The sequence below is a fragment of the Onychomys torridus genome, chromosome 1 (genome assembly GCF_903995425.1).
Source record: "Onychomys torridus chromosome 1, mOncTor1.1, whole genome shotgun sequence".
Classification (NCBI taxonomy): Eukaryota; Metazoa; Chordata; class Mammalia; order Rodentia; family Cricetidae; genus Onychomys; species Onychomys torridus.
Genome location: NC_050443.1, coordinates 10,575,615 through 10,599,065, shown reverse-complemented (window position 1 = coordinate 10,599,065; position 23,451 = coordinate 10,575,615). Strand labels below are relative to the sequence as shown.

The 23,451-nt window shown below is 52.0% G+C and overlaps 1 protein-coding gene across 3 annotated transcripts; it reads right to left on the bottom strand.

Annotated features, from left to right (window-relative positions):
• Nucleotides 1-2,371: 2,371 nt before the first annotated feature.
• Fbxo46 (F-box protein 46) lies at nucleotides 2,372-20,024 on the bottom strand. 3 transcript variants are annotated; one of them, XM_036182884.1, is made up of 3 exons: nucleotides 19,949-20,024; nucleotides 7,517-7,629; nucleotides 2,372-5,109 (listed from the first exon to the last, which is right to left on the bottom strand). In XM_036182884.1, the coding sequence occupies exon 3, from the start codon at nucleotides 5,031-5,033 to the stop codon at nucleotides 3,222-3,224; it is 1,812 nt and encodes a 603-aa protein (XP_036038777.1). In that variant the 5' UTR covers nucleotides 5,034-5,109; nucleotides 7,517-7,629; nucleotides 19,949-20,024; the 3' UTR covers nucleotides 2,372-3,221. The 3 variants fall into 3 exon arrangements, with proteins under 3 accessions (XP_036038777.1, XP_036038786.1, XP_036038794.1); XM_036182893.1 differs by lacking the exon at nucleotides 19,949-20,024 and adding an exon at nucleotides 7,914-7,982; XM_036182901.1 differs by lacking the exon at nucleotides 7,517-7,629.
• Between the last annotated feature and the right edge of the window lie 3,427 nt (nucleotides 20,025-23,451).

The following is a 23,451-nucleotide window of genomic DNA, read 5'->3' as shown; positions in this document are numbered from 1 at the left end:
AGAGTGGGTATTATGGAATCCTTTTTTTTTTTTTTTTCTTTTTGAGACCAGGTTCTTTTGTGTAACAGCCCTGGCTATCCTGGAACTCACAGAGATCCACCTACCTCTGCCTCCCAAATGCAGGGAGTAAAGGCATGCGCCACCACTCACTGGCTTGTGGAATTCTGTAATCCCAGCATTCAGCAAGCAGAGGCAGGCGGACCTCTGAGTTCAAGGCCAGCCTAATATACAGAGAAACCCTGTCTCAAAAAACAAAAAAAGGAATGAACATTTGTGGGAACCTCCTCATTAACTAAATTTGGAGCACCTTATCATTAAGGCCAGTTTGGTGAATGTGGAGTTGCTTAGTACCTGAGGAGAACTGTAGGTGGTGGGAACCAGGTTGAGGGGCACCTCAGTCATCTAGCACTTGCTGAGAATGTGCGGAAAAACCACCCTTCATCTCAGTAAGATGGAGTGTTAATGAGGGTGTCCACTGGTTTTCCTGGTGAACTGCAGATTTCATGGGAACCTGAACCATAACTCAGGATATAAAATAAGAGCCAGGTGTGATGACTATGTGCATTAATCCCAGCCCACCTAGCTCAAGGCCCGCCTGGTATAGAATAAATGCAAAGCCGGACAATTTAGTGAGACCCTATCTCAAAATGAGCTGAGAATGCAGCTTAGTACTGATATCATCTCCCTAGAATCCCCCAGTGAAAGGCTGGGGTGTGACTCAGTGGTAGAGCCCCTGCCTAGAATCCCCCAGTGAGGGGCTGGGGTGTGGTCAGTGGTAGAGCCCCTGCCTAGAATCCCCCAGTGAAAGGCTGGGGTGTGGCTCAGTGGTAGAGCCCCTGCCTAGAATCCCCCAGTGAGGGGCTGGGGTGTGACTCAGTGGTGGAGCCCCTGCCTAGAATCCTCCAGGTAGGGATGAGGGGTGGCTTAGTGGTAGAGCATTTGCCTAGCATATGTGGTTCCATCCTCAGCAACACACAAACACACAAATTCATCATCAGATTATATGTATAAGGTATTGTGAAATGAATCTTATGGGCCTGTGGAAAAAAGGCTTCAGTGGGTAGAAGCACTTGCTGCATAAGCCTGATGACCTCAGCCTGATCCCTGGAACCTGCAGTGGGAGGAGAGACCTGTGCTGTGTCATGTGTGCACCTGTACTACCTGTGATGGAATATTAATTTAAGATTTGTTCATGCTGTGGAATATGTTTGTTGCATTCTTTTAAGCTGCAATTGTTTTAACTCTGTGGAGCTGTGTTACTTTGCCTTTCTAAAACACCTGATTGGTCTAATAAAGAACTCTTTGGGGGTCCGCCACCAGCTCCCAAATAAATACACAGAGACTTATTCTTACTTACGAATGCCCGGCCTTAGCTTGGCTTATTTCTAGCCAGCTTTTATTAAACTAATCTGTTTCTCTTCCTGTACGTTTTGCCTCTGGGCTTTTATCTTTCTCTATTCTATATACCTTTCTTTTCTTTCTTACTAAGTGGCTGGCCCAAGGTGTCCTCTCCTCACCCCTCACCCTCTCTCATTCTTTTTCTCCTTCTATTTATTCCCTCTGTCTGGCAGCCCTGCCTGTCCCTCTCCTGCCTAGTTATTGGCCGTTCAGCTCTTTATTAGACCAATCAGGTGTTTTAGACAGGCACAGTAACACAGCTTCACAGAGTTAAACAAATGCAACATAAAGAATACAACACATCTTTGCGTCATTAAATATTCCACACTACCCCCCACATCACACACACACACGCACAAAATGATACTGAGAATGAAAGAACCTTATGGTTTTAACTTGGGTGCCATCCCCAGTGTATCTGTCTATGAAAACGAGGGCCTGGGGAGTTCTGATGGATTGAGAGGTATTCACAGCATGTATGCAGCACCTCTACCATGAAAGGGACTTCCTGCACCCCAGGGCGGCAGGAATTCCTGCAGTCGTAGACCACAGCAATGAGGACCACTGCCGAAGCACCACAGGATGGTGACCCAAGGGCCCCAAACTCACCCGATGCTGGAAGAAGCAGGCCCTTCTCCTTTCCCACCCCACCCTGCCAAGCACAGACTGTGGGTCTCTTCTGTTACCAAATCCCTTCCCTTAGCATCACACAGACCAGTCTGGCCCTGCTTTATAAATATTGATTTTATAGAAAGGACCAACTCAAAATTGGTCAGATGCCACACACTAGAAGCTTCCAGAATCACAATGAATGAGAAAACAAAACACCCAAAAAGAGGAAAAACCCCAAACAAAAATATCTTGGATTGCCAGGTGGTGGTGGCCCGTGCCTTTAATCCCAGCACTCAGGAGGCAGAGGCAGGGGTATCTGTGAGTTTGAGGCCAGCCTGGGCTAGCCAGGGCTACACAGAGAAACCATGCCTTCAAAAATCAAAAATAAATTACAAAAAAAAAAATCTTGGACCAAACTGCCTAAAAATCAAGGTGCCACAGTTAACCAAAAGATTCTAAAGAAACTTGTGGCTTGTTGGGGAGGGGGGCAGAGACCCAAATGCCTCACTGAGTACCCCAAGTGGAAGGAAGAATTACCTAGAAATTCACACCCACTGTCCTTGCCCTCTGAGGCAAGGGGCTTCACAGCTTTACTGGGGAGTCAGTGACAAGAGCTTAAAGAGGGGTCTCTACACTTGCAGGGGTTTCACCCCCTTCCCTGTGGGGGAGAGGGAGAGACTGGTAGTTCGGAAGAAACCATTTTTTTCATTTAATGAGGAAAACATCTAGAAATGGGGGCTGCCTCCAGAAAGTGCCAACTTGAGTTGCAAGCTAATGGCCTGGAGGCGTCAACCTCAGACTGCAGCCCTTTGGGTGAACACAGCCCCAAAGACAAAGAACTGGGGGAGGCACAGAATGGGGAAAGCCTCAGGTGATACCAGAATTAGCTGCCGTCTGCTCCCTGCTGGTGGGTCCCTGGGGTGGCGAGACTGGGGGGAGGGGTTGAGCTCGATGGAGGCGCAATTGAGATGCTGATAAAAAGACCACAACCACCACAACCCTCTCTGAGGGTCCATGGCCTGGCTCTGAAGAGTAAAAAACCAATAGGGGTCAACCGGGGCATTTACCCGTCAACCCCCAAACCTGGTCCCAGTTCTAGTGGGAGACGAACGCTGGATGGACTGAGGTGTTGGCTGGCGACTCATTCCTGGTCCCCAGCCCCAGCAAAGCAGGAAGGGCTTAGGAACGGCAGGTGCCCCTCGCCCCAGGCCTCACCTCCCCTCTTCCCGGCCAGCGCGGCCCCCACCCACTCCATTGCACGGCAGCACCCAGTTGTTGTCATGCAGGCCCAAGCGACAGCCTGGGGTCTCGCGGTCAGCTCTGCGGCAGCACATCCAGTAGGAACGTCCGTAAGGCAGGTCGTGGTGGTAGGGCTTGGGGTGCCAGCGGCAGAGCGACACGTCCCCCTTCTCGTATCTCTTGCGGCACTGCTTACAAGGGTCGTCGCGATAGAGTGGGTCCCGGCTCCAGCGCGAGTCCGTGGCACGCACACCAAAAGCCTCGATGATGCCCTTGAAGTGGTGGCAGGTGCACTTAAGGGCTGCCAGGGCTCGGGTGGGCAGGAAGCTGAAGATCTTGACCAGCACATGCTCAGGCAGCAGCAGCATGTACTGCCGTGGCTCCAGAAGACGCTGGATCTTGAAGCGAATCTCCAGGAAGTCATGAGACACGTGCCGGTACAGACGGCACAGGGAGGTGTCCGTTGTGCCCTCAGAATCGTCAGGGCCTGGCACTATGCTTGCTGTATCAGCTGGGGGTGGCTCGGGAGGCCCTTCTGGACCCCGGGACTGGAGGAAGAAGAGCTGGCCAGGTGGGGGTGGCTCCTCGGGGCTCACTGTCAAGCAGACAGTCTCCTCCTTCACGTTCTTGGTGCCATCTTTGCCAAAGAAGATGCACTCATCCACTACACCCGTTACCACCACATCCACATGGAATCCCGATGCTCCACAGTCTCGGGCAGGGGGTGGAGGGGGAGCTGGGGGAGTATCCTCAGGCCTGGCCGGGGCTGGTGTCTCACCTTCACTGGCTTCGTCGGCCCTGGCCAGTAGGAACTCCATGTTGCTGGGAAGGGCATCCCTGGAGGGGCTGATGAGCTGGTACAAGTCGCAAGTGATTTTGTCTTTGGCTCGAGCCCCAGGCCCGGGACTACCAGGGTAAGGACTACCAGGCCGGCCTCCGCTCCAAGTAGGTAAACTGCCATCTGGTGAACGGGGCTCTCTGCCATTGGAGATGCGGAAAGCTATACGCACCTCACCAGGCCCAGGACCTGGCCGCTCCTCCTTGCGCAGACCCTTGGTTGGAGGGCTGTCCCGCTGGGCCTCAAAGTGGGCCACTGCTTCAGCCACTCGGCTGCAGTCAGCACCACCAGACCGCCTCTCTGCCCCCAACCCCTTGGCTGGTCCTCCTTGTTCAGCTGACACAAAGACCACCGGAGCTTGGGTGTTGGGGCGTGGGTAACTCTGCAGGGCCAGGGCAGCTCTCTGTTCGACCAGGGCCACCATTTCTGCTACGGAGAGCAGGTCTACATCATCCCCGGATGCTGTGGGGGCTCCCTCAGTGGCAGGGGCTCCTCCTCTGCCCCCTGGGTCTGGAGGAGCCTTGGTGGGCTCAAGGCAGCGCCTCCTCCTCTTGGCTTTGGAGCTATCACTGCCCCAGTGCCCTTTGACCTTCATAGAGCTAGCCCGGCTACCTCCACCACACTGGTGGGCCACAAAGAAGGCCACCTTCTCCTTTGTATTTCCAGGCTTGATTACATACCACGTGTCTAGCAGAACTCGACCCTCATCACCAGCAGCTGCTGAAGAGAGGAGTGGAGCATGCTGGGAGGTGGGGGCTTCTGCAGCCAAGGCAGGTGGCGTGTTCTCTGAGTGTGCAGGTCCATGGTCAGGCTCAGTCCCACTGCTTGCGTCAGAGCAGGCTGGAGGCTTGAGGGCAGCAGAAGGCGGGCGTGGCTGGTTCTGGGAATACGTTCCAAAGGGCCTGGGACACCAGAGCTGGAAGGGCAGGAGGCTGCCCCTGTCCATGCTGGAGGTGATGACAAACAGCAGGCAGCCACTGAATCTCAGGACCAGGATGGTGGTAGGGAGCTCCACATGCCACCTGGAGACATAGAAGGTCGGAGCACTGTTGTGGAATATTATTTTAAGATGTGTTGCCGGACGGTGGTGGCATGTGCCTTTAATCCCAGCACTCTGGAGGCAGAGCCAGGTGGATCTTTGTGAGTTTGAGGCCAGCCTGGGCTACAGAGCGAGATCCAGGAAAGGCACCAAAGCTACATGGAGAAACCCTGTCTCGAAAAACCAAAAAGAAAAAAAAAAAAAGATGTGTTACATTTGTTTATACTGTGGAACATTTGTTTAAAGATGCAAAGATGTGTTGCATTCTTTTATACTGTATTTGTTTAAACTCTTAAGCTGTGTTACTGTGCCTGTCTAAAACACCTGATGGTCTAATAAAGAGCTAAATGGCCAATAGCTAGGCAGGAGAGGGACAGGCAGGGCTGCCAGACAGAGGGAATAAATAGGAGAAATCTGAGAAAGAGAAGGAGGAGAGGAGGACTCCAGGGGCCAGCCACCTAGCTACTCAGTAAGACGTAAAGGAAGGTATGCAGAAATAGAGAAGGGTAAAAGCCCAGAGGGTAGATGGGATAATTTAAGAAAAGCTGGCTAGAAACAAGCCAAGCTACGGTTGAGAATTCACAAGAATAAACCTCCATGTATTTATTTGGGAGCTGGGTGGTGGCCCCCAAAGAGTAAAGAGTATAAAAACAGCCAACAACAGAACACTGAAGTAACTGACTTTCTTCCCAAGACCACCCAGTCTTAAGTTCTGCACAAGGGACAGATCACACCAGAGCACTGAAAACTGTGTGTCCCAGACAGTCAAGTGGTGCAAGCCTATATATCCAGGATGGGAGGTGTGAGAGCAGGAGTGGAGGCCACCCTGGGCTCCACCAGACCCATCTCTAACACACACACACACACACACACAAACACACAACCAGCTCCACCAGACCCATCTCTAACACATACACACACACACACACACACACAACCAGCTCCACCAGACCCATCTCTAACACATACACACACAAACACACAACCAGCTCCACCAGACCCATCTCTAACACACACACACACACACACACACACACACACAACCAGCTCCACCAGACCCATCTCTAACACACACACACACACACACACACAACCAGCTCCACCAGACCCATCTCTAACACACACACACACACACACACACACACACACACACACACACACACAGGTGCGAACACGTTCTCTTCTTTGGCTAGAGGCATGGCTCACTGGTAAGAGCCACTGTCCAGAATTCCCCAGGAAAGGGCTGGGAGCACGGTTCTACAGCTCAGCAACAGCACTTGCCTGACTTCACCTCATGAGGGGTTTGACATGTGGCTGAGTGGCAGCCTCTCTAGAAGGCTGGATTGTGTCCCTAGCATGGCCAAGAAAACAATTCTATCCCAGCCATACATCAGGGAAGCAGAGGGATGCAGCCAAAATGCCTTTGCTTACAGTCCAGAGGCCTCCTGTTGCTGACCTTTAACCTTTATTTATTTTTTAGTTTTTTTGAGACAGGGTTTCTCTGTGTAGCCCTAAGTGTCCTGAAATTCATTCTGTAGAGCAGGCTGGCCTGGAACTCTGAGAATCACCTGCCTCTGCCTCCCAAGTGCTGGGACTAAAGGCATATCACACCTGGCCTGACCTTTAACCTTCAGTTAAAGTATCAGCTGGACCAAGCTCCTCCTCCTTACACTTGTACCTTTAGTGGTCAGTTCCTAAAAAGGCAGACATGCCCAGCCTTGTCCACAGCTGCTGGGGCACACGGGTAAGGTAACTAGACAAGGGAGGAGAATCTGAAGCCAGAACCAGACAGACCCTTAAGAAATTCATTCTCCACTTGTTTGGGTCATGGGATTCTTTTTTTTTTTTTTTTTTCAAGACAGGGTCTCTCTGTAGCTTTGGAAGCCTGTCCTGGAACTTGCTTTGTAGACCAGGCTGGCTTCGAACTCACAGAGATCTGCCTGCTTCTGCCCCCCAAGTGCTGGGATTACAGGCATGCGCCACCACCACCAACCGGCTGGGTCATGGGATTCTTAAATATGATGATGATGGTTCTTTTTCTTTTTGAGACAGGACCTCACTGTAGCCCAGGCTAGTCTTGAGCTCACAGCAATCCAATCCTCTTGCTTCATTCTGGGATTACAAGTGTGAGTCACTGTACTCAGCTTTTTTGAGGTTATTCTGAGATAGGATCTCACTCTTTAGGCCTAGCTGTCAGGATCCTAGCAATGCACTTGCTCAGCCCCCTAGGTGCCCGGGATCACAGGCCTGAGCTACAGCATCTGTTGGGAGCACCATTAATGATGACTTCTCTTTTTCGTTTTGCACGACTGCACACATCAGCTAATCTAGAGGCAAAACTTTTGTTCCTGAGTTTGGTGGCAGCACTTTCTGTTTCACTTTCTACTTACCAGCGAGTAGCAGCCGCCTAATCTCCACCTTGGGCCCATCTCCTTCCAGACATCTCAACATGAAAATGACCTGCCAACAGGGCATGGTGATCAGTGCTCACAATCTGAGGAGGCTGAGGCAAAAAGATGGAGAGTTCCAAGTCAGCCTGGGCCACATAGTCACTTCGTCTAAAAAGAAACAAATAAATAAAAGGAAAAGAAAACAAAGAAGAAAATAACCCTTCACAAAATAAACCCTGAATATCCCATGGAACAGAGGGGTAAGTAAACTACATGCCAAGAATTAAGCCCAGCCCACTGACTGGAAATTAAATTTTATGGAAACAAATTATAGCTGCTTTCATCCCAAAAGAGCAGAGCCGCACCAATGATTGTATGGCCTGAAATAATTCATTACCTAGTCTTTTATAGAAAAAGTTAGCTGGGCTGGAGAGATGGCTCAGAGGTTAAGAGCACTGGCTGTTCTTCCAAACGTCCTGAGTTCAATTCCCAGCAACCACATGGTGGTTCACAACCATCTGTAATGAGATCTGATGCCCTCTTCTGGCATGCAGGATTACATTCAGGCAGAATACTGTATACACAATAAATAAAAAGTTAGCTTGCTGGACAGAGGTGGTGGTGTACGCCTTTTATTCCAGCACTTGGGAGGCAGAGACAGGTGATTCTCTTTGAGTTCGAGGCCAGTCTGGTCTACAGATCGAGAAGAGAGCCAGGACTGTTCCACAGAGAAACCCTGTCTCAAAAAAACAAAAACAAAACAAAAAACAAACAAACAAACCAAAAAAACCCAAGAGGCCAGGCTTGGTGGAGCATGCCTTTAAACGCCTTTCATCCCAGCTCTCTCAGGAGGCAGAGGCAGGCGGATTTCTGTGAGTTTGAGGCCAGCCTGGTCTACAGAGTGAGTTCCAGGATAGGCTCCAAAGTTAAACAGAGAAACCCTGTCTCGAAAAACCAACCAACCAAACAAGAACAAAACAAAACCAACCCAATCCCACCCCCACCCCCCCAAAAAAAATAGAAAAGAAAAAGCTAAGGTGATGCTGTAGGATGTGGACTGCCTGCTCTAAATCCAGGCAAATCTGACACACTGTTACTTCATGGTCCTGCAGATGCCATTCAAAACTCAGCCTCCAAACACCATCACCAGTAAGAGAACCCTAATCTTAAGAATCCTTACCCAACCCCACCCTCATTTCCAGAATCTTCATGTACACCCCCAAGTAGCCAGACTTTTTCAAATTCTACTTTAAAATTCCAACCTCCTCCTCAAGACCCTACTAAGCCTGGTGGCACATGCCTATAATCCCAGCACTTGTGAGGCTGGGATAAGAGACAGGGGGGCTATATAAAAAGACCCTGCTCCCCCAATCAAAGAGGCGCAGGCCTTTAATCCCAGCACGTGGGAAGTAGAAACAGGTGGAGGAGCTCTGAGTTCAAAGCCATCCTGGTCTATGTATCTAGTCCTAGGCCAGCTAGAGCTACCTAGAGACCCTGTCTCATGCGTAAATAAGCTGGAGGGACGGCTTAGCAGTTCAAAGTACTTGCTGCTCTAGCAGAGGATCCAAATGTGGTTCCCAGCACCCACAGAGTGGCTCTCTGTAACTCCAGTTCCAGAGGATCCAGCTAGTCTCCACGGCAACAGACAGGTATGTGGCACAAAACAACTATACACATAAAACTTAAAAAAAAAAAAAAATCAAAACAATCAATCAATACGCCCTCCAGCACAGAGAAGCCAGCTCACAAATAACTTTCACACATCTGAAGACACACATCAACACCCGAATCTCACAGGTGACTCATTCCAGACACCGATCCTTACTCTACCCCTTCATTCCCCAGAAGCTCCCGAACCTTCAAAGAACCCGGACATAAAAACACCCTATTTAAAACGAACCCCAAGCCAAACCAATGTCAACAGTCCCGCACGAAACCTCGAGTGGCAGGCACTAGAGCAGACGCGAGCCCGCGTGCTGGGGCAGGCTTCCTGGGCACTGCCGGGGCAGGCTTCCTGGGCACTGCCGGGGCAGCCCGGCAGTCTGCGCAGCCCGTCCCTGGTCACACAGGTAGGGAGAACTCAAGCCCAGGCATCCTGTGCCAGCAGGCACCCCGAACCACAGAGCACGCCTCGAAAACACATCCAAGCCCCCCACACTACAAAACAACCCGAACCCACGGCGTCTCTCCAGCTCCCGGGAACCCCAAAGTAGCCCCTCCACCCCCGCAACTTTCCCAGCGCTCAAATAATCGCTTAGATGCGAACGGCGCCCCCAAACCCTGGACCCGCCACCCCTCGAGGGAACCTTCCGACCCCTCAGGTGACCCCCCTCCGAGAAAAACCCGACACGCCCCCCCAGGCGCGCTTACCCGCAGCGCCTCCCCTAGGCGGCAAGGAGAATGGCCGCCCGCAAGCATGCGCACCGGAGCCCCGCGGGCCCGCCCCCTCGCGCGGGCTGGCGCGCCGCGCGCTCCGCCCCGCCCCTTTGTTGACAGACGCGCGCGTGACGGCCCCGGCCAATGAGCGGCCGCGGTTCAGAGCCGTGCCCATATAAGGAAGGCCCTGGCGAAGGGGCCCGACTTGGAAAACAGGAGGAGTAGGCGGGAGGTGACGGGAGGGGGCGGGCGGGATGGAAACAGCCCGACGTAAGGGAGTGGGGACAAATTCCTGAAGTCCAGGATTGCCGAAAGGGGGACCCGGGAACAAGCCACCGCACTCAAGGGGAGGAGTACTACCCGACGTCCCCTTGAAACCCGAGCCCTGATTGACGCTAGAGATTTAAAGGGCCACGCGCCGGGGACTGGAGGACTCCCGGCAGAAAGGTCCGAGAATCTGGCTTTGGTTACTAGTTCTGGTGGGGATGGAGCGGATTCTCGGTGTGACACCCGGAGCCTTAGTCACCTCGCCTTTTGAACAAACAGGCAAGCCGGTGTGACACCTCAACGCCTGTAATTCCAGTAGTACGGGAGGCTGAGGCAGGAAGTTTTAAGCCTGCCTGGGCTATACAGTGTCAGACTTTCGTAAAATAAAATCATACAAAAACGCAAGAACAAGCAAAACAACAGCAATAACAACAAATCCACAAATAGGCAAACTCGGGGCTGGAGGTATGGCTCAGCGGCTAAGAGCACTGGCTGCTGTTGCAGAGGACCAAGGTTCGGTTCCAGCACCCGCAGGGCAGCTCACAACCGCCTGTAAGTCCAGTTCCAGAGGCTTGGCATCCTCTTTTGAACGCTGCAGGCGCTGCATGCATGCAGTCCACAGACATACATGCAGGCAAAAACACCTATGTATTAAAAAGGGTGAGGGGAAAGCTAGCATTTAGGAAACAGAGCCTGGACTACATCAGACCTTGTTTCAAAGGCCAAATGCAAAAACCAAAGAACAGTTACTGGACTTGGAATTCAAGGCTAAGGTAACTGGCCATGAGAACCTGTCCAGCCAGTCTTTCCTACGAGGCTCCCCAAACTTCTGCAGTCACTACAGGAAAGCAACAGGAAGTCACTCAAAAATGACTTTTAAGTTATCTTAAAATTACAGACACCTGGCATTGTTTCTGGCCTATGCTTTCAGTGCAGTGCAGGTGCCTGGAGAGATGGTTCAGCAGGTTTTCCACAAGAGCTTACAGTTTTAAGGATTTATTTTTATTACTTTTAAAGTGTGTGTATGTATGTGTGTGTGTGTGCATTCGAGTGCAGGTGTCCACAGTCCAGATGAGGGCGTTGGGGTTGCAGGCACCTGTGAGCCAACTGATGTGCTGGCAGCTCAGGTCCTCTGGAAGAGCAGCAAATGCTCTCAATCGCTAAGCCATCTCTCCAACCCTATAATCCACACTTCAATGGGAACCACAAACACACCTATCACAGGAGGTTGCCTGAGAAAGCAAAGCTGATAGAGTAGAGCCCCGCACTCTACACCCTCATTAAGTGCCCCCAATAATTAGAGAATGCACATTCCCACACCCTGATGAACAGACATCCTCCTGTGGGCTGGTCCTGGATGCATAGGCTACACACATGACATTGGGCTCACAGGGAAGGGGAAAGACATCCACTCAAAGGCAACATAACGACATTATGCAGTTAGCAGCACTTAAAATTAACCCATTTAATTCCCACATCTTCTCTCTCTAGGATCTCACTCTGTAGTCCAGCCTTGATTCTCCTGCCTCAGCCTCTTAAGCACTGGCAGCCCAAGCATGCTCCATAACCAATGTGTCTCATTTTTGTGTCTTTATTTGGGGGTCTATGTATGGCATATGAATATGTTTGTGTGGGAGTGTGTAAGTGTGCTTGAAAATGCACATGAGTGTGTATAGTGGACAAAGATCAACACCAGGTGTCTTACTCAATCACTCAGCACATGTTTCTTTTCCCCCACCTGGAAAACAGGGTTTCTCTGTATGGCCCTGGCTGTCCTGGAACTCACTTTGTAGACCAGGCTGGGCTCGAACTCACAGAGATTCTCCTTCTTTTGCCTCTCTACTGCTGGGATTAAAGGTGTGCACTGCCGCCACCACTGCCACCACCACCACAGGCTGTACATGGTTTCTGAGGCAGGATGTCTCACTGAACCCCAAATCCAAATGTCTCTGCCTGCCACCCGCCTGGTACTGGTGTTACAGATGCATAGCTGTGCCTGGGTTCTGAGGTGGGTGCAGGCACTTCACCGACTAAGCCATCTCCCCATACTGTGTTCATTCTTTCTTTCTGTGTGTGTGTGTGTGTGTGTGTCTGTATGTAGGTGTGTGCACAGGTAAGGGTGCCCAAGGAGGTCAAAAGAGGGCGCCAGAGCCCCTGAAGGTAGAGTCACAGATGGTGACGAGCCACCTGACATGGGTGCTGGAAACCAAACCCAGGCCCTCTGCAAAAGCCAGTGCTCTAAAAGCTACCTCTCCAGCCCAGCCCGGCCGTGTCTTCCTTTCACATCACGTCAAAGATGAGGAAGGACGCTCAGGCAGAGAAAGGCTAGGCAGCCGCTCTGCTCTTCAGACTGAGCTCTGAGGCAATGCTGTCCAGACTGCCCACACTCACTGGGCATGGATCGTGTCACTCGGTCCTCAGGGCCATCACACTCAATGTTCCCTGTCTAAAATACTGTCCCTCCCCAACCCCCCCAAGGCTCACCCTTTACCTCCTCCAGGACTGTTCCAGAAATCGCCTCTGGGAGGCCTTTGATGCAAGCCCACAGCTCTACACAGCAGGACACAAGCTCAACCCTCACTGGTTTTTCTCCGTACTGCCCGCCACTGCCCACCGCACCAAACCCTTTGCTCGTGAAGTGTGCTGTCTGCTTCTCCTTGTAAAATGAAAGCGTAAGGGCTGGCATTTCCCTTTGTCTCAGTCTACGCACGGTGCGAGCTCACTTCAAACTGGAGATGCTCCTGCCTCAGGCACTCAAGACCAGCATGACAGATGTGCACTCCCACAGCCAGCTCGGCTGGCATGTGTGTCTCTTCCTCCCCTATTGTTTACCTTCCTGAAGCATGGCGTCACATGCCAGGCCCTGGGAACAGGCAAGAAACACATGTTTTAGGTCCTTACTTCAGGGCGGTTGAATCCAACTGTGCATTGCATTAAACAGCCCAGGTCACTGTGTGCAATACATTGTCTGAATGAGTGGACAACCTGACTGCTGGCCAATGTTTACGTGTCTACTACTGGAGACATCTCAATAGCTGGACACTCCCACTGAAAAATCCCACTCACTCCCTTGGGGCCTTCCCAGGCTGTCCTTGACCTCTTCCTCACCACCATCCTGCTTCTAACACCAGTCCCTGAGCTGGGCAGGTAAGGGGTTCTCTCCCCTCCAGCCTGTGCATTTGTTTCAGGAGGGCTGGAATCTCGCCTTGAAGCTATCCTGGATCTGTGAGTAGCTCACTGGATCCTCAGGGGTCTACAAGCCTGCTTACCCATGCCCCAGCCCACCCCAACCCCCAACATCACCCCCGGCTTTTGGCCTGGGTGTCAACTCTCCTCTCTCCCTCCGAGGGTCAGCTACCACACCATCCTCCACCTCGTCCTTAACCTCGTTTTTAGGAACTGAGGTATGAGGTATAACTGAGGTATAACAAACTAGCTTGTTTGCCCTTTGGGAGGAGGAACAGGGACACAGGGAAGCCACCTCGCCTGGTTTCTGTCTGCTTCCAGGATCTCTAGATGCCCGAAGGTTTAGATAGCTCTGTCCTGAGGATTATTAGTCCAAACAACTTCAAAGCCAGCCCGATGGCTACATCTGTAATTCTAGCTCTCTGGGAGGCTGAGGGAGGAGGATCACAAGTTCAAAGCCAGCCTGGGCAACTGTTGGGGAGACTTGCCTCCTAAAGAGGGCGAGGGCATGGCTTGGCAGTCCAGCACGTGCCTAGAATCCATCAGTGAGGTACTGCGAGTGTGACTCAGTGCTGGAGTGTGGACCTAGCAGGCAGAAGGCTCTGAATTCCATCCCCAGTACAGAAATAATAAAGAAGTAAATAAATAAATCAGGGTCCTGGAGAGATGGCTCAGCACTGGCTGCTCTTGAAGAGGATCCAGGCTCAGTTCCCAGCACCCACATGGGTGGCTAACAACTATCCTTAGGTCCAATTCCAGAGGGTCTCGTGCCCTCTTCTGGTCTCTGCAAGCACCAGGCACATACATATATGCAGGCAAAAACACTCATACACATAAAATACTTGTTATTGTTTTTGAGACAGTCTCCCTCTGCAACCCAAACTGGCCTGGAAGTCACAGTGAGTTCCGTCTGTGTTGGAACTCCAAGCAATCCCCCTGCCTCAGCCTCCTCATCGCTGGGATCACAGGTTTATGTCATCATACCAGAGCAGTCCTCTTTAGTTCACGTTCTGAAATGAAACTGATCCCCAGGAATCACTCGCAAAAAACAAACCAGGAAACTTGCCCCTTACTGCTGGGTCATTTAACAGATGTTTATAAAAACCTACACTGTAGGGGCTAGAGAGATGGCTCAGTAGTTAAGAGCACTGGTTGCTCTGACAGAGGACCCAGGTTCAGTTCCCAGCACCCACATGGTGGCTCACAACTGCCTGCAAACCCAGTTCCATGGGATCCGGTGTCCTCTTCTGGTCTCTGAGGGCACCACACACATAGAGTGTGCAGACATACATACTGGTAAAACATCTATCTACACACATTCAAAACAAGGCTGGGTGTGGTGAGGCACACCTTTAATCCCAGCACTCAGGAGGCAGAGGCAAGTGGATCTCTGTGAGTTCAGGGCCAGCCTGGTCTACAGAGTGAGTTCCAGGACAGCCAGAGCCGTTACACAGAGAAACCCTGCCTCAAAACAAGCAAACAAATAAACAAAACAACAAACTATATTGTAGCCAGTTGTGTGGTGCATCCTTTAATCCTGGCATGTTGGGCCAGACAGAGGCAGTCATATCTCTGTGAGACTGAGGCTAGCCTGATCTACACCGTCAATCCAGGCCAGCCAGGGCTACACAGTGAGCTCCTGCCCAAACAAAACCTGCACTGTGACAGGTGTGGTTCCCGGCATTGGAGATACACGAGGAACAGGAGACAGAAATCCTTGTTCTCCAGGGGCTGCCACACTAATTAGATCAAAGGGAAATAAACACAACGGGAGAAATAAACACACAGCCAGGGGCGGGGCTGGATGGGAGCAGAGTTTATGACCTCCAATCAAGCAGTCAGTGAACTGGGAGGAGGCCAGACCCTTTTCCCTACGAAGGTACGTACGTACGGCGGGCAAACTCTAGAAAAGCTGTGCTTTGAGGAGGAAGATCACAGCTAGTAATGTGCTGTCACAAATGGAATACAAGACAATAATTTTAGAGGCAGATGTGACATCAAATGCCTGAAAACAGCATTCTGGAAGTGGAGGCAAGAAGATCCTGGAGAGCTCAAGGCCAATCAGGAAGGACTAAAGAGTCCTGATTGAGCACTGGCTGCTCATGCAGAGGATCTAGGTTCAATTCCCAGCACCCACAAGGCGGCTCACAACCATCTGTAACTCCAGTTTCAGATGCCCTCTTCTGGCCCCCACAGGCACTGCATGCACATGGTATACACATGCAGGCCAACACTTTAAACACTTAAGTACGAATAAACATTGGAAGCTTAGTCTATAAAGTAGACCCGGGCTTCATGCTCACCATCACGTAAAAAGAAGTAGGTCATGGTGGCATACGTTTGTAACCCCACCACTGCAAGTACAGAGATGGGCTTGCTGGTACATACACGTGCAGACACATCCACACACATGCACGCAAGCATGAATGTGCCATGAGTGAGCCTCAGACAGGCACAGGCTGAAATCCAATTTTAGACTTTTTTTCTAAGCCAAAAGAGCATGGTACTTGGAGCCTGTGATCCCAGCACTTGGGAGGCGGAGGCAAGAGAATCAAAGTCATCACCTTCAGCTACACAGTGAGTCAACACCAGCCTGGGCTACATTAGACCCTGCCATAGAAGAAGAAAGAAAAAAAGCAACCACCATGTGTGGCAGCACAGGGCTATAATCGCAGCTCAGTAGTGACTGGGACAGGCAAAAGTTTGGGGCCAGCCTATGCTACATAATGAGACTATTTCAGAAAACAAACACAGAGTGTCAACAGTCAGCAGAGGTGAACAGATCTCTGGGCTAGCCTGGGGTACTTACACTCTGAGTTTCAGAGCAGTAAAGCTATAAGGGTATAGTGTGCCTCACAAAACAGAAACAAAGGGGAAGAAATGGCAAAAGAACTTGGAGATGTCACTGGTTTTTCTAAGACAAACACATGGAGGACATGGGGGTTAAAGTGTCAGCTCATCCAGCTGTTAACACACGGGCAGGGGAAGTGAGGGACGTTCAACAAACCCCACACCAACAGGCGTTCAGATAATTTAAGAAAGAGTAGAGAGGCCGGGTGGCAGTGTCACACACCTTTAACCCCAGCACTTGGGAGGCAGAGCCAGGCGGATCTCTGTGAGTTCGAGGCCAGCCTGGGCTACAGAGCGAGATCCAGGACAGCCAGGGCTGCACAGAGAAACCCTGTCTTGAAAAATCAAACCAACCAACCAACCAAAACAAACAAAACAAAAGAGTGGGAGACAATGCTAAGTTCTCGGGCAGGGGCACTGGGGTGGGAGAGGACACCCCCCCCTGTAGGTCATGACAATGACGCAAAGGCAAGGCAGTGGGAGCCAAGGGTGAAAGCCACAGGTGTTAGAGGAACTGGACCTCAAAGCTGAACCCAAAGCCCCAGTACTGAGCACAGTGCCCTGGCAATATGAGGCGAGGCAGCCCTGGAGGGCAGAGGCCAGTCTGCCTACCGTCGTAGAGGGTCTGGCCACTTAAGGAGTGAATCCCAGGCCAGCAAGGTGACTCATGAGTACTGGCACTTGCCGCCAAGCGTACCCAAACTGACTTCCATCTCAGAATGCACATGGTGGAAGGAGAAAGCCCACTGCCACTGACTTCCATAGACATCCCACAGTACACACTATATAATAAAGATACAAACAAATGCTTAACTGAACCCCCACTTTTTTCAGATGGCAACCTTCCTCTCCCTTACCACCTCCCTCTTTCTTCCTTCCTTTCTAGGTCACATGTAGCCCAGGTAGCCGTAAAGGTCAGCTCCCCCCACTTCCATCTTAGTGGTACCACCATAACGAGCTGAAATGTATTTTCTTCAAAGAATGAAAATCCCAGAAGGTTGTCATACTTATTGAGAGCATAATGCAACAGGCATTTTTAACACATGACTTGACTGTCAGTTCCATCATGGGCTGATTGTGGTCCCATTTTACATATTAAAAAAATGGAGGTCAGGAATGGTGGCGCACACCTTTAATCCCCACACTTGGGAGGCAGAGGCAGGTGGAGCTCTGTGAGTTGGAGGCCAGGCTGGCCTACAGAGTTCCAGAACAGCCAGGGCTACACAGAGAAACCTGTCTCAAAAAAAGAAAGAAAGAAAGAAAAAGAAATCTGAGCCCGAGAGTGGGAACACAGCTTAGCCGAGGGCATGGTGAGCCACCTGGCTCCGCCAGACATCGGAGCTTTTAGTCATAACCTTTACTACCAGTCACTGAATTTATAGACTAAAGGCTCCAAGCAAATGACCCATGCTTGGGCTACTAAGATGGCTGAGCAGAGCTTGCTCCTTTTTTCTGAGGTCACAGGTTCGGTTCCCAGCACCCACATCAGGCAGCCCGCAATCACCTGTAACTCTAGCTTATGGGCATTTGAACTGCCCTCTTCTGGGGCACAAGTATAACTCCCCTATACCATACACATAAATAAGAGAATAAAGATTTAAGAATAAAAAAGCCCAAACTGTTTCAAAGTGAATTACAAAGTTGCTAAGCTCCTTAAGGAAGCCCCCTTCCTGTCCTGGCCAAAATATTAGAGGGTTCACCACACACACACAGACACACACACCCCACCATCATCATCACCACCACCAACAACAACAACAGGAAAACCAAAAATCAAAACAAACAAACAAACCCCTAACTCAGTTGTCAGCAGTATTTCTAACTCACTGGAAAGACTTGAGAACTGGGCCACACCAGGCAAGTGAATTATTAATATTTAGCTGGAGACAGATTGCGTTTCTGGGCACCTGTGTGGGAGTCTTGCTTAGGCTTAGGAGCCCAGGAATAGGGGGCAGGAAAGGTGGGACTAGGAAGATCAGGGAGAGGGGTCAATAGAGTGAAGGGACAGCACCCTCGATGTTCCCCGCTGGTTCCTTTCCTATCTTCTCTATCCAATGTCTCCCACTCATTTTAAAAACAAAAACATGGACCAGTGATGCAGCTCTGCTGGTAGAGCGATTGCCTAGCACGCACAAAGCCCTGGGTTGGATCCCCAGCACATCATAAACCAGGCAGGGTGGTGCACACCTATAATCCCAGAAATCAGGATACGGAGTCAGGAGGATCAGAAGTTCAAGGCCATCCTCAGCTACACAGAGAGTTTGAGGCCAGCTGGAATACATGAGACCCTCAAAACAACAACAAATACTATCTGGGCTGGGGTGGTAATCCTAGCACTCTGGATGTTGAGGGAGGAAAGCTCAATAGACCCCAGCCTGAGCTACACAGAGTCTCAAGACGTGTGTACGTGCACTCATTCTAAGCACTTCCCAAACAGTATCTCCCGAAACTCTCCAGCCTACCTAGCTCATGGGTCTCCTTCTTCAATAGCTGCACAGAGTCACACAAAAGAATTAAATTCTGCCTGACGGTTGCTCTGGCTGGGGTCTCTCCTCACCATATCTTACTTTACTATAAGCAGAGGGACTGGCTTAAAGCAAACCAAGGCAGATTCTGACCTGGACAGCAATTCTAGATTTACCATTTAATGCCAGTGAGGACAAGAAGGTTGCTCCAACTCTATGTGTCTCTGCTTCTTTTCTATAAAATGGAGCACCTACACCTAAGAGGCACTATCTGAAACCAACAAATACAAACGGCTAAAACTAAGATCAGACGTTTTTGGAAAAACTGGTAGTAAGCGGCAGGAGTGGAGGGGACCACTGTCAAGTTTTGAGAAAATGTCTGAGGACTGGACTGAAAAGTAGGGACACTATTAGCAGTCAACATTCCCGGGACGGGAGCTTCCCCACCGAGAGCTCTGAGGCTGGGGCTTAACTTCCCTATCGAAAAGTATCGATTTTTAAGGAGCCTCCCATTATCTATCTTCACAGTGGCCTGCTTGTTCTCACCACACAGATAAGGACACAGAGGCTTCCAGAGAGACTTGCCTAGGTCACAAAGGAGGGGCAGAATAAGGAATCCCCAAACTGGACGGCCCACACAAACCACTATTCGTCTAGATCCCACTGGGGCTGGAAGGGTGCTAAAGGTGGTTCCTACAGACCTCTGGTCATATCAACGCAGAGTTCCGTGACTGTCCGGTGTCTGGTTAGATTAAGGCACGATATGCTACGCTCCTAAACTCACGCACCCTACATCGCCTTCTGGTCCTAGAAGCTGACCTACACCCCCGATGACTTCCACCTCCTCAACTTGCCTTGCCGCCCCACCTCGCCGTCAGAGAACTCAACCCAATTGCATCCGCGGTTAGTCTCTTCCTTCACTCTTCTAGCCCCGACTCCCATGCCTTTCCATGTACACCAGGCTAACTAACCTCTCTCGAAATTACCCACTTCAGGGTCTGTTGCCTAGATGTCCAGCCAGGACTCCAACTCGGAGCCTAACTCCCCAGCTCCGAATCCCCGTGACAGTCAATTCCAAAGCTTGACTCTCTCCACCTCCAAGACCCCTCCCTAGCCCCCATTCTTCCACTCCCTCGGTCGGGCTCCCGTTCCTCTCAATCCCCACCCACAGCGATCTCTCCACGCCCAGTCCTTTCTTTAGCCTCAGTTTGTTTCCTCTCAGACCCAGGTCCCGAACCCCCTGCCCATACTCTCGAACACCCGCAGGACCCAGCTTGGGGAATCTCACCATCTCCCCGCGTTGCAGAGCGCTCGACTACGCGGGTTTCCCCCCCACTCGCTCTTCTCCAGCCTCCCCTTCCGGGTTCTCGCCCCGAAGCCCGCTGGGAATTGGAGTACGGGCGGCCACGGACTACAACTCCCAACATGCAGCACCGTACTTTGGAGGCGGAGTAGGAAACAAACAAGGCGGGCTGAGAGATAGAACGACTCAAATTCCCAGGAGGCAAAGGGCACACTCAACTGCGCAGGCGCAGAAAATTCTCCCGCGAGGCTCTCTGGGAAAGAGAGTCCAGCCGCCTCCATCTTGGCCCGAGGCCCTTGAAGAGGGAATTGAGGCTTCTTCAAAGGGACATTAGTGAGGGGTGGAGAGTCGAGAAAGAAAAAAATTTATTGACTTATTTATGTTATTTAACAATTGATAATATATGCGTTTTCTGAGCTTTCCCTTCCAATCCTCACCTCCATCCCACACCCCACTTTTGCCTACCTACTACCACCTCCAAGAAAAACAAGATATTGGAGCGAGGAAAAGCCCAGGCACTCTGAGACTGTCTCTATCCCAGGCAGAGCAGAACCTCCAGAAGGGCAGGAATCTTTATGCACCTTAGTGAGGCAGCTAGACCAGCAGTGAGTGATTAGTTCGTGCTTTCTGACCACTTTGGACAACTCTAGGAAGAATTAGCCCAAATTTCTAAAAGTTAAGGTGAACGTAGATCAAGCCTCTCTGCCTACATCATTACTGGGAAGTACTTTGAGCAAAGACAGTTAGCCCAAGGTACTAGTCACAGCTTGGTGGCTGGAAGGCGTCTGGAGATCTCCACCACCAAATTCCCATGTCCATGTCCATGAGGATGTGCCTTCATTTATTTGAGTGTGTGTGTAGATTAGAGGGTGACTTTCAGGAGTCCATTCCCTTCTCCCAGAGTCCCGGGGATGGAACTCGGGTGTGAGGATTGGCCGCAGGGGGCCTTTACCTACTGAGCCACCTCACCAGCACAAAAAAGCTTTCTAAAATGTAGTTTGGGACGGTCATGGTGGCGCATGCCTTTAATCCCACCAGTCGGGAGGCACCGATTGGCATACCTTCTTGAATTTGAGGCTAGCCTGGTCTACCTACATCCTGAGTTCCAGGCTATGAGACTGTATGTAAAAAAAGAAGATAAACAAATAAGCCTGGAAAGATTTCTCAGCAGTTAAGAGCACATATCGTTCTTGCAGAGAACCTGAATTTGCTGCCAGCGCCCACACTGGGGAGTTCACAACTGCCTCTAACTCCAGCTCCAGGGGATCTGATGCCTCTGGCCTCCGGGGAGACCTGTGCGCACAGGCTTCCCCCGACAGGCACCCATGTATACAGTCAATAATAAATATATTTTTTTCTTGGTTTTTCGAGACAGGGTTTCTCTGTGTGCCTTTCCTGGAACTCCCTCTGTAGCCCAGGCTGGCCTCGAACTCACAGAGATCCTCCTGCCTCTGCCTCCCGCGTGCTGGGATTAAAGGTGTGCACCACCACCGCCCGGCATAAATGTTTTTTTTTAAGTTTGTAGCCTGACGTGGTGGTGCACTCCTTGCCTTCTGGCACCTGGGGCAGAAGGCTCGCCAAGTACTAGGCAAGCCTGGGCTACCTAGCAAGCCCTGGCCCACACACAGACCCGGAAAAGGTTACTTTGTTTGCATTTGCAGGAACTGGCATCTCTACAAAGGCTCAGTTCACGGAAGTTGGCAAATTACCAGCCTGAGCAAGGTGCCTGGCACACCATGGGCTTTAACCAGAGAGGCGCTGGAGGGAACGGGTGGGACGGGACACAGGAGGGCCAGCAGGGGGAGCGCTGACACCTCACTCTTCGCGAGACTGGCAAATCCCGCTCGTCTCCAAGGGGACCGGTCAGGGGGCGGGGCAAGGCAGGGGGCGGGGCCTGCGGAAAAGGCGGGTAGCGGAGCAAGAGCCGATTGGCCGGCACTCCGAGAGCGCGGGAACAGGAGCACGTGTCGGAGCTGCGGCCGGAGCCCGGCCGTGGGTGCGCGTGCGCACGGGCCCCTCGCCGCCCCGCCCCTTCCCGACGCCTTCTCTGCTCGCGCCCGGCACCACGTGGCGGGAACGTGGCGGGGCGTGGCCTCGCCTCAGGCGCCGCCGGCGACGTCCTCGCGCGTCCGCCTCGCGCCCTGCCATTCCTCGCTCGGCCCGCGCCTCGGGCGGCACGCGGCCCGCATCCCTGGGACCCGCGCGAGCCGCTGCCCTCGCCCGCCCGTCGGGCTGCCCCAGCGCGGGCCCCGCGTCGAGCCCGAGGTCGAGCCTTAGCGGCATTTTGCAAGTCTTGAGGCGGGTGCTGGTGGCCACCGGGTGTGGGGCGGGGCTGCCGGGGCTGCCGGGGCGGGATGCCGGGGATACCGGGGCGGGGGCTGCAGGGGCGGGGATACCGGGGATGCCGGGGCGGGGTGCTGGGGCGGGGATGCCGGGGATGCCGGGGATGCCGGGGATACCGGGGCGGGGTGCTGGGGCGGGGATGCCGGGGATGCCGGGGATGCCGGGGATGCCGGGGATGCCGGGGCGGGATGCCGGGGATACCGGGGCGGGGTGCTGGGGCGGGGATACCGGGGATGCCGGGGCGGGGTGCCGGGGCGGGGCTAGCTGGCCAGGGGCAGCCGGGAGCCTGGGGTCCCAAAGTCGCACCTCGCGGCTGCGGCCTCGTTCTGCGCGCAGAGCTAGAGGCAGGTGTGAGGCTAGGCCTGGGGTGGGGGAACAGGCCAAAGCTGGATTTCTGGAAAGTTCTTCCTGAGTGGCGTGGCCGACAGGGTGATTTCTGGAAAGTTCTTCCTGAGTGGCATGGCCGACAATGATTTCTGGAAAGTTCTTCCTGAGTGGCGTGGCCGACAGGGTGATTTCTGGAAAGTTCTTCCTGAGTGGCATGGCCGACAGGGTGATTTCTGGAAAGTTCTTCTTCCTGAGTGGCGTGGCCGACAGGGTGATTTCTGGAAAGTTCTTCTTCCTGAGTGGCGTGGCCCACGTGGGGTCTCCTGGTGGAGGCTGGGCTTTTGGAGTCCGAAGGAGATCTGGAAATCTTTCTTTGGGGTTCCAGAGCTAAGATTTGGAAGGTCAGAGATCTAGTCTGACAGGGTCGGGGCTCTGCAGTGACAGCGGAGACTATTGAGGCACGAGAGCAGGACCTGGGGTGGGGCACAGTTTGGGTCTCTGAGAACTGACTTTAAGGCCTTGAAGTTGTCCCCCTACCCATTGAGTTTGGGCGTCAATTTCTGGTTCTAAGTCCCAGTGGATGCTCTCGTGAGATCTAGGTTTTCTAAGAAGATCACAGTTTGAGGATCTGAAGGGACAGTTTTGGAGTCTGCAAATATTTATTGTAGGACATGAGATACATTTTTTGGGGAGGGGTTGAGGTTTGTTTTGGAGGACCCTGGATAGTCTTCCTATAGAATTTAGGCTTTTGTGGTTTGTGATCTTGATATTAGGATTAAGGTCTTATTTGAGGGTCAATAGTCAACATTTTGCACATC

Bases quoted from the DNA above. Each gene is read 5' to 3' on its own strand.
- Fbxo46 (XM_036182884.1), bottom strand. From the start codon at position 5,033: ATGGACAGGGGCAGCCTCCTGCCCTTCCAGCTCTGGTGTCCCAGGCCC.